The following is an 11,498-nucleotide window of genomic DNA, read 5'->3' on the forward strand; positions in this document are numbered from 1 at the left end:
TAGCAGTGCGACATTGCTGTATATCAGCACGACTGTGATTCGGCAGCCATATTGCACTGCTACAAGTGTGATATTGCATTTATACAACAGTTTTACAGCACGAGTGTGTAAATACATGAGAAACAACAACAGAGTGTCTTTAAAAACCCTCTTTTGTGCAGAATTATTTCCTTCCGCCATGGATTCCAATCTCAAGTTGACAGTTTAACAGCTGCGCTCAAGCCTCCATTACTATTTCGAAAACGTCACTTTAGAACTAGTAACGAAGGAACATTGAGTTGCTTTATTAAAAGCTTATTGTAGGCTATTACTGTATTAAAATGTCACTGTATTATATAGAGTGGAGTATTATGAGAGAGAGATAGACTGAGCGAGTGTGATTACCTGCATCTGATACAGCATTCATTCTTCAGCTCAATCTCATATTCACAATAAAACATTAGTTTGAATGTCCGCTGAGGAAAGCGATATCTTTGTAGTACTATCCTTTCATCTGTTAAGGGTGATTTCCGATGACAGCGCTGCATTTGTTGGCTGCATCTTACAAGGTGTTTTTTAAAAGGAAAAGTAACTTCCTAGTTTACAACTCTGTTTCAGTCTCTTTCAATATAGAAGTCTTTGCTGCTGACACACACATAAAAACAGTCTCTTGTCGCCATCTAATTATTGCATAATAATATTTAATAAACAACAACAACAGCCATCATTAAAGTTCAGTCAAAAGTACAAAGGCACTCTGATATGAGATTTTGCCCTCAGACAAAACTATTTGCTCTGGAACAAATTATAGATTAATGAGACCAAAGACTGCCCATTAGATTTACCCAAAATGAATTATATCTTATGTTTAACCACTATAGAGACATCAGAGCCAGCTGCAAATTCCAGAAGATCTGGCCGAGGTGAGGCTGCTCTCGGCGGGTTCATGAGTGCTGAACAGCCGCTAACGCCCTGGAGCTCACGTCTCCGAAAACATAGAGGCAAATTTTCAAATAGACGTTATCTTTATTAACAAACCACATATTTGAAGTCTAAACAACTACATTCTCGCCTACAAATCTCTTTAAACAACATTCTGTGACACAAAAACAGTATTATTTATAAAATGATAAGGGATTTGGGTGTCCTATCACACACTCGGTCCTGGAGGGCCGGTGTCCTGCAGAGTTTAGCTCCAACTTGCCTCAACACAAGTATATCTAGTAAGACCTTGATCAGCTGGTTCAGGTGTGTTTGATTAGGGTTGGAGCTAAACTCTGCAGGACACCAGTGCTCCAGGACCGAGTTTGGTGACCCCTAGACTGTCATATAATTAATTCAATGAACGTTTCTAATTGATTGACAGCTATCATTTTAAATTGTGCCGATAAAACATTACATCTTTAAGCATACAATTTTTAAAAAAAACTTGTTCTTTGTGGGACAGAATTGATTCATTTAATTTATATGATCTTGTTATTATAATGGGATTTCTTTCATGAATGTATTTTTATAGTGCCATAACAGAACTAGAGAGTAAATGTGTTAGGACAAACTTTTATGTTGGCTTGAGAAAGCCAATGTTTGAAACAGCTAACATGTTTTTAGCATCACATAGTTAACATGTTTTAGCTGTTGCTAGCATGTTTTTAACATGTTTTAACATGTTGTTAGCATGAATTAGTATATTACTAACATGTGTTAACACATTGTATGTTTCTTAGCATGTTGTTAGCATGACTTAACGTTGTTAGCGTTCCCTAGACTAGTTGCTAGGCTTTGCTAGTGATAAATAGATAGCTAGCTAGATAGATGAATATCTGAAGGTCTTGAACAGTGGTTGTTGGTTAAATAATCTGTAAGAGTTGATGTTTGAAAGTTTTGACACCCTCGATGAAAGTAACTTTTCAAAAGGTTCACTTTTGTACCTTTTAGGAACTAATGTGTACACTGACTTTAGGTTAGGGTGACCGTACGTGCCATTTTCCCAGGACGCGTCCTGGCCAGGATTTCTATATTGCCTAAAATATCTAGGTTTTGGCTTTGTTTGCCTGTGCAGACCGATCGGTGTATGACATCAAAACACCGATCGGTCTGCACACGCAAACAAAGCCAAAACCTAGATATTTTAGGCAACATAGAAATCCTGGCCAGGACGCATCCTGGGAAAATGGCACGTATGGTACTACCTACTTTAGGTAACAATAATATGTACCTTTAAGTTGCTAATATGGACACTTTAGGTACAAAGGTGTACGTTTTGAAAATGTACAGTCCCAGTGACAGCTTTTGTACCTTTTCTTATAACATAACTAACATTACCTTCTGCTTTCTCTCTCTCTCTCTTTCTCTTAACAGTTTTGATGATAGGTAATAGGAACACACACACTAGTTTTAGTTAAACTGCATGTTTAATCTGTGGATATTTCAAAGATAAGATTTATTACAGTCAATGTGTTGCTGCATGACTTGAGGATGATGAAACATCTTAAATTGATTTGATGGGAATTAGCTGACTGATATAAAGTGTCTGAGTCTAAAAGTGTGAGTTGGGAGATGGTTTATTTATTACAATGGCAACCAGCAGTTTAAGGCACAGCATTATCTGTAATATCAACAAACCAGTGAGCTGGTTTTGTGTGTTCCTGTTAATGTGCTTGAGGGCAATATTCATAAAGGTAAACGAAACACATCTGTTAAACTGAATGAAAGCTGTGCTTTGAGCTGCCCCAGCGTTTGTTTAAAGGTTTAGAAATGTTTGTTCGAATTTTACTGTTGTCAGCACCGATTTGTTTGCAAACTTAAGTGCTTTAACGGCTCAAACCTGGGTACCTCAGAAATATGTAGACAAAATCACAGAATCCAGTCATAAAAATTTAACAGGGGCTGTAATTCAGAATGTCACAAAATTTTGGATAAATAAATCAAAGACAGGCTTGTACACTCAAACTGTAATGTGGACTAAAGTCTGTAAAAGTTAAAGTGCCAGAAGACATTTAAATATGAAGTCTGTCTGGTGTAGTTTTGTCTACTTCACACATAGGCCTACTCTTGTTTTTTAGCATATCATTTCACTATATGAAGACACTCCACATGAACTTCATCTCACAACACAGAAACACAAAGATCTTCACTACAACCCTAAAAAAAGAATAACTTTAACATAAATATATTACTATTGTTCAGTAGAATATATTCTCAACAGCAATACAACTTACAGTACAGTTTTTTCATCCATATTTTAATTTAAACAGTAAACCTCTGTTGTGTAGCAATTTGTTTGCTAAATTTCATTTGATTACATTTTAAAAATTTACTTTTTATGCATTCGTGTGATTACCAGTGTTTTTGATAATAAATTTGTATTAAATCATAAAACTCAGAATCCAGAAAATGTTTTAATTAATTAAGACACAGTTCATAGGGCACTGTTATTGTTACATTTGTAATAAATTATTAAATTGTTTAAGTTTTGTCAATTCAATTGATTAGATGTCTGTTTGAATATATTTTAAAACATATTTAGTCCTGTGCTGGCAAAGCTGAATTTTCAGCATCATTTCTCCAGTCTTCAGTGTCACATGATCCTTCAGAAATCATTCTAATATACTGATTTGATCATTAAGAATTATTTAATATTATCAATGTTGACAGCAGTTGTGCTGCTTACTATTTTTGTGCATTTCTGATGCAATTTTGATCACATTCAATTTAATGCATTCTTTGTCTGTTCCTTTCTCACTATTAATTATGTTTTTATTTAAGGATAGGAAAGTGAGCAAACTGAGACTTTTGTTTAACTCGTCTGTTTCTGAGATATTTCTTCTGAGAAAAAAGACCCCAGTAATAGTTTCTGAATTAGAAGAGATCTGAACAATGTCTCAAACTGTGCCCTGATTTAAAAGTGAAAGTGACAGGACATATAGCCAAGGATGGTGTCCCATACTTGGAATTTATTCCATTCAGATGCACACACACAGCAGTGAGTAGTGAACAAACACACACCCAGAGCAGGCAGCTATTTTTGCTGTGGCACCTGGGCAGCAGAATGGGAGTGTACATGGCCAGTACAGAGAAACGAACCCACAACCTTTGGGTTAAAAGTCAGACTCTCTAACCATTAGGCCACGACTGCCCCCGAGTCACCAAATGTCTGCCATCAGAAGTCAGAGATCTCATTATAAACATGTTATTTTAGTATTATTTATCTACTACAATATTATTTATTAATACTTTGAATTAGCTTTTATTTTATATTTTCACATTTAATTTAAATTTTAGTACTTTTTTTTTTTTTTTTACTATAAATTTTTAAACATTTCTGTTTAGCTTTAATGTATTTTAATGTATTTTTCTGTTAATTCTGTGAGTTGCCAAGGCACTAAAAGTTTTAGTTAACAATAACAACACCAAAATGAACTCAAATATTTCTCCTTAACTGAGAAGTTCATTAAGTCTCTGAGGCTGTTTTATGTTTCCAGATTGACTAATTTTGTATTTTTCCAAATAAATGAGTAGTTGACATCATCATTTGACACTATAGTACATTCAGTGTTATTATCTTTCAAACTTTTCACCCGATTCATTTTTTTGTTTCCTGTCGTCTCTCCTCAGTGATGCTTTGACAGTTTGAAGGGCTTCCTGAGACTCGCGCCACTGCCATGGCGGTGCGCTCTGACCTGTTGGGTACGGCTCAGCCGGCGTTTGAGTCCTGGCCTGCAGGCAGTGGCAATTCTGTGGAGGAGCTGGACGTCAGGAGTTTCCTGAGCTCACTGATGGAGGAGAACAGCACAGTGGATAGATGTTATCGCTCTCACTCCCGCAGCAGCGTCCTGCAAGGCCTGCCCTTCGGAGGAGTCCCCACCGTCCTCGCCATCAACGTCGTTCTGTGGCTGGTATAACATATTTAAAATATTCTGCAGCATTGTTTAGCTGCAACTGCATGACATACATCAAGTGCATCTAACATATTTTCTAATAATATTATGATTAAGGGTTATTACTTCTAACCATTATGAGAGTGTGAACCTAATGAATCTCACAACGCCTGTCAATAACATGTTTGTTTCACCCAAAAATTAAAAGAAAGAAAAAAATAGTCTCCATGAAATTTAGCTCAAAAGTCCTACCTCTCATATTGAGTACTGTATTTGCATAATAATTTGCAGCCTCATTATATTTATATTATTTTAATACAAAATATTGGATTATTTTCATTCATGAGAATTTGGGAGAGTTTGCTTAGTTGTCATGAAAATAGTGTTACAATGTAAAATGTCAAGTTATTGTCTAGTTATTTGATTTTGGAATAAATTATGACTCTGACTCTTTCCCATGACACTCATCCATCTGATCTATAAAAGAGAAAGGTTAACAGACTTAAATTAATTTGATGAACAGCGCATCTGCTTTAACTCATTGTCATGTACAACCCCAATTCCAGAAAAGTTGGGACATTTTGTGAAATGCCATACAATCAAGAATATGTGATTTGTTCATTCTCTTTAACCTTTATTTAATTGACTAAAGTACAAAGAAAAAAATTCCAATGTTTTCACTTGCCAACTTAATTTTATTTAGTAAATATAAACACATTTTTATTTTGATGGCTGCAACACACTCTAAAAAAGTTGGGACAGAGGCCTGTATAACACTGTGTCACATCAACTTTCCTTTTAATTATTCTTTAATTTTTTGGGGAATTGAGGATACAAATTTTTGACCAGTCTCACTTGATACAACACTTCAGGTGCTCAGCAGTCTCTGAATGTCGTTGTCTGATTCTCCTTTTCATGGCTGGTCATACATTTTCAATAGGAGACAGATCTGGACTGATCTAGCACATTCACTCTGTGTCTACGAAACCACGCAGTTTATTTATCTACTACAATATTATTTATTAATACTTTGAATTAGCTTTTATTTTATATTTTCACATTTAATTTAAATTTTAGTAAATTTTTTTTTTTTTACTATAAATTTTTTAACATTTTTGTTTAGCTTTAATGTATTTTAATGTATTTTTCTGTTAATTCTGTGAGTTGCCACGGCACTAAAAGTTTTAGTTAACAATAACAACACCAAAAGGAACTCAAATATTTCTCCTTAACTGAGAAGTTCATTAAGTCTCTGAGTTTTATGTTTCCAGATTGACTAATTTTGTATTTTTCCAAATAAATGAGTAGTTGACATCATCATTTGACACTATAGTACATTCAGTGTTATTATCTTTCGAACTTTTCACCCGATTCATTTTTTTTGTTTCCTGTCGTCTCTCCTCAGTGATGCTTTGACAGTTTGAAGGGCTTCCTGAGACTCGCGCCACTGCCATGGCGGTGCGCTCTGACCTGTTGGGTACGGCTCAGCCGGCGTTTGAGTCCTGGCCTGCAGGCAGTGGCAGTTCTGTGGAGGAGCTGGACGTCCGGAGTTTCCTGAGCTCACTGATGGTCTTTGGGACTGAGAACATGACGTCCATTTTTCCCAGAAACAAGCTGAAATGTGGACTCATCTGACCACAGCACACATTCCCACTGTCTTTTTGACTATATGAGCTCTGGCCCAGAGAACCCATCACTGCATAGAATTGATGTATAGCTTTCTCCTAGAGTAACAGAGATTCAGGTTGCATTTGTTGATGCAGCAGCAGACTATGTTAAGTGACAGTGGTTTTCCGAAGTACTCCTGAGCCCATGTGGCTATATTTAACCCATGACAGCTCATGCTCATTTAACTGAGGTTTCCTGCCTTGCCCTACACAGACTGAGATTTCTCTGGATTCCCTAAATCTTTTCAGAATATTATGTATGGTTGTTGTTGGTGAAAGACCTAAATTCTTTGCAATTTTGCATTGAGAAATGTGATTTTTGATTTGCTTGACACTTCTCTCATTAAATTTGGCACAAAGTGATGAGCCATGATCCAGCTTTGCTTTTTCTTTTTCATCTTTTTTAAAAGATGCTCCTTTTAAACCCAAACATGATCCCTTCGCCTATTACCATTCACCTGCTTACTGGGAACTGTTTCAAAACAGATTAACTTGGATTTTCTTTAATCGTTTCACTTTTATTTTGCCTCTGTCCCTACTTTTTTGGAGTGTGTTGCAGCCATCAAAATCAAAATTTGCTTATATTTACAAAATACATTTAAGTTGGTCAGTGAAAACTTTGGAAATCTTTTCTTTGTACTTTTGTCAGTTAAATAAAAGTTAAAGAGCATTAACAAATCGCAGATACTTGATTTTATTGCATTTTACAAAACATCCCAACTCCCAACACTTCTGGAATTGGGGTTTATGTCTGTAGAATCTAGACTACACTATTGGTCAAAAGTTTGGGGTCTGTTTTTATTTAGTGTTTTTGAAAGAAGTCTTTCTTATGCTCACCAAGGCCACATTTATTTGATTAAAAATACAGTAAAAACAGTTATATATTTAAATATTATTATAATTTATTGCTATAATTTAATATTGTAAGAATATAATACAATGTGAGATTTTTTATAATCTATATTTTAAAGCTCCATTTTCTGCAGACACAGTTTTTAATGTGACATGATCCTTCAAAAATCATTCTGATATGGTGATTTGATGTTCAAGAAACATTTCTTCTTATTGTCAATGTTAAAAACGGTTGTGCTTAGCACAAGTATTAATTTCTTTTCTTTTTTTTCTTACTGACCCCAAACATTTGAATGGTATTGCATATCTGAGTCAAACTCAACAACCAAATCAGTTTAGTTTGTGAATTAATCTTTTCTGGTTTTGTAAACCGGATCAGCTGATGTATTAAAAATGCCAGACTCAAAAGAATGAATAATTTTTAATGAAATTATAAACAGCAGAATTGTTTTTTGCAGTCATTTTTGATGACGCTTCTGGGGCAGAAACCACACGCTTCAACCATTAAGTTTAGAACAAGTTGCTAACCAGCATATCCTAGGAAGCTCAATAGAGACCTGTAGCTTCCCAGCAGTCAGTGTTTTAAGTTGTCTTGTCATTGACTCTTCCTTCCGGTGTCATTATGAACACAAGTGTGTATGCAGACCTCACTGCCTGTTAGTTTCCAAGACAACCATTCACCTCTCTCTGGCCAAAGAAATGGTTAATTATTACTGCTGGCCAGGGGTCTAGTGAGTGTAAGTGCTTGCTTACACAAATAGGCTAGTTCTTACTCTTTTTATATCAATAGCTTTGACACACATTTAAAGTGACATAATGGCTTCTGGGTATATTCTGGATTATTTGCAATCTCTATATGAGCATTATATCAAGTTATTTTTCGCTGTGCACATCATTTACTAACAGTTTCCATATAAATTAGTATATTTTTTTTTATTAAGGCCACTCTAAAATCTCTTGAACATGATATGTATGCTGATATAACTGTGGTTTGGTGTATCTGTATTCTAGTTCCTGCTTCTAATCTTCTCCTGTTTGAGGAAAGCAGCGTGGGACTATGGTCGTCTGGCTCTGCTTATGGAAAATGACAGGTATCATCTTAGAACTGTTGACTGATTGAAGAATGCATTAAGATGTAAATAATTGAACTGTGTGTGGTGTTTGAGTGAACTGAATGCTTAGCAGGTCAATGTGAAATCCTGGTGCCACCTGCTGGTTTACACAGGGCATAGTTGGATCATGATGTTATATTATTTGTCTGATTGATTGTGGCCGCATTACCACCTTGGGTGCATTATTTTCTTATAATTCAATGACCCCTCATCAATTATTCCTTTTATATCAATTATAATTATATCAATTTCCTAATCAAAATTAGAGATCTATAAATATTTGATTGATTTTTTAATGAAATATTATTAATCTTCATCGCTCAAAATTTGAAGAAATATTAGCTGTGGGTATAACACTGTTCCACTAACATGTTTGACAAAATCACCAAAGCATTTGAAAAAAAACTTTATTTTGCGCGAAACACAGTGATCAAAATTAGAGAACAGGAACCACTGTAGCACAAAAGAAGATTACAACTCAAATTTTAGAGGGTTGCAGCTGTCAGAAATTAGTAGAGAGTGTAGCGGCCCCTGCTTTGATTGACTTCAGCACATCTGCGGCTGCAGGACATCACTAGTTTCTCACACTGTGCTGCTGTGATCTTGGTTCACTCTTCTTCCAGTCTCTTCCATAGTTCAGTAATTGTAGTGGGTTTCTTAGCCATAACTTTGTTGCCAAGGATTTTCCAGAGATTTTCAATCAGGTTTAGATCAGGACTCTGTGCCGGCGATTTCATTATTTCAATGTTCTTAGCTTCAAGGAAGCTACGTTTTACCCGTTTTGCAGTGTGACGGGGGCATTGTCTTGCATTAAAATTGCAGGCTGATTGGGAGATGCTTGCAGGGAAGGTACCGCATGTTGCTGAAGGAGGTTCTGATAAACATTTGCAGGGAAGTTGCTAAATCCTCGACCTACAGCGCGATTGTTAGAATCAGAAGGGTAAGTGTACTGCAAGCTAGCCAAAAAACTCAGCGCATCAGAGAGGCAGAGGAAGGGCCTAGTTCGCCTGATGCTGCTGGTTCCAGGTGCTCTGAGAAAAACAGAGAACTAAATTCTCACATGAGAGGAGAACTCCGAATTCAGAAGGAGTAGCGTGCTCATAGGTAACCCTTTTATAAAAGGGGAGCACTGCTCAGCACTACCACGAGAACCGCCCATGGAGCGAGGAATCCGACTCCTCAGAGAGAATTAAACCTGCCATGTGTCTGTATAAGAGGCTCAACTCCTGCTGCCGAAAACATCCCCCAAAACATGACACGTCCTCCTCCACCTTTCACTGACATCTTTACACACTTGGGCTTCAGTCTTTTCCCAGTTTGACCCTGAACAAAATGTTTCCCACCTGACCCAAATATGCTCTCATCACTAAAGTGAACTTTGGTCCAGTTCTCCCCTCTCCACACAACATGCTCCTCAGCAAAGGTGAGCCTAGCCTTTCTTATTTTTGCTAATGAGAGGCTTGGTCACTGCAGAGTGCGATTTCAGTCCGACTTCTCTTAAACACGCTGAGACAGATCCACACCATAAGCAATTCCAGCTGCAGTGTTGAACTTAGAAGCTCTGCATTATCATGTCCACTCATGCATTTGTCTTACGTGGACAACCTGCCTTTTTGGGGGACTTGAATGAGTTAGTGTCATTGTAAAACTGCAATATTCTAGAAATTACAGATTTGGAATGACCAACTTCTCGTGCAGTTGCTGAAATTTTTATCAGTTCTTTTTCAAATATCTCTGTAAGTTTTTTATACTGTGCTTCTGAATACAATTAATTTATGAAATATGCTTAAAAACGGCCCTTCTACTCCTGTTAGGATAACTTCAAACAGGAATAAGCAGTGACCTTGAAATTGAGGAAATTATAGGTTCTCTAAATTTGTTCTAATAATTTTGGTCTCCACTGTATATATGTAGTAATTGTGTCATTTATTTATTTATTTCAGCATTTCATTGTCAATGCCATTTCATTAAAATTTTGCTCACATTTTCAAGATACCAGTTCTATTAAAAAAAAAATTATTAAAAACTTTAGTCCCCGTGGGAGCAGTGGGTGGAATTTGATCATAAGTTTTAAGACTTCTGTTGCAGCAGCGCTGCTTTATTCTGCATCAGCATGTCGCATTAAAGTCTTTGTTTATGTGAATGTGCAGCTGATTCTCAGTGTGTATATTTGCAAAGCATTGCATCAGTCTACACTCACAGTAATAACATTTTTACATCTATACACACTAGAATTTTACCTGCTTCTTTTCATTTCCTGTAATACACCTAGGTGGAAATATTTGCAATTTTATTTGCTTAAATGGTTGTTTTATATGTGGTTATCTGATTAACACTTCAGATTAGGGAACTCAATAAACCGTCTCAGGTTACTTATATAACCATGGTTCCCTGAGTAGGGAACGAGACACTGCGTTCTCTAGGGGTCACTATGGGGAATGCCTCGTCGTGACCCGTGTCTGAAGCATACATTGAAAAAACACCAGCAACACGTTGGCCGGCGTTAGCCGTGATGTCACTACCGGTGCAACTATGGTATAAATAGGCACCGGGAGAATACATCATCCACTTCTTCATCTGAAGCTTGCGTCCGAAGCATGGCAAGAAACCTAGAGGACGCAGTGTCTTGTTCCCTACTCGGGGAACCATGGTTACATAAGTAACCTGAGACGTTCCCTTTCATGGGAACTTCGAACTGCGTCCTCTAGGGGTCGCTATGGGGAACGGTATACCCATGCCACCATGCTGAGGGGAGTGCATGCCAGAAACCATGGCGAGCACTAAGTACCAACTCTACCATATCTCCATGGGAGTTGCCCCTGGGACGTTAGACGGCTGTCAGTGACATTATTCCCTACGGCCAAATACCTAGGCTACATACCCCACAAAACTTACCTGTTAGGGCCAGAACTCCTGGGCCCGGGGTAGAGCTCAAGATTCCTTTAAGGGAATACGACCAAGAGCCTAGAATCATACTAAGTCTTGGCCTGTCACACAGGGGCTACCGCACG

At 37.1% G+C, this 11,498-nt stretch overlaps 1 protein-coding gene across 1 annotated transcript in view; it reads left to right on the forward strand.

Annotated features, from left to right (window-relative positions):
- tmem63c (transmembrane protein 63C) overlaps nucleotides 1-11,498 on the forward strand; it is a 59,636-nt gene that overhangs the window by 24,742 nt on the left and 23,396 nt on the right. The window contains exons 2-3 of the mRNA XM_016243889.1: nucleotides 4,594-4,874; nucleotides 8,387-8,466. Of these exons, the coding sequence (XP_016099375.1) occupies nucleotides 4,641-4,874; nucleotides 8,387-8,466 (314 nt within the window). The 5' untranslated portion in view covers nucleotides 4,594-4,640. The remainder of the gene's footprint in view (nucleotides 1-4,593; nucleotides 4,875-8,386; nucleotides 8,467-11,498) is intronic.

This window comes from Sinocyclocheilus grahami, unplaced genomic scaffold (assembly GCF_001515645.1).
Source record: "Sinocyclocheilus grahami isolate Dianchi unplaced genomic scaffold, SAMN03320097.WGS_v1.1 scaffold704.1, whole genome shotgun sequence".
Classification (NCBI taxonomy): domain Eukaryota; kingdom Metazoa; phylum Chordata; class Actinopteri; order Cypriniformes; family Cyprinidae; genus Sinocyclocheilus; species Sinocyclocheilus grahami.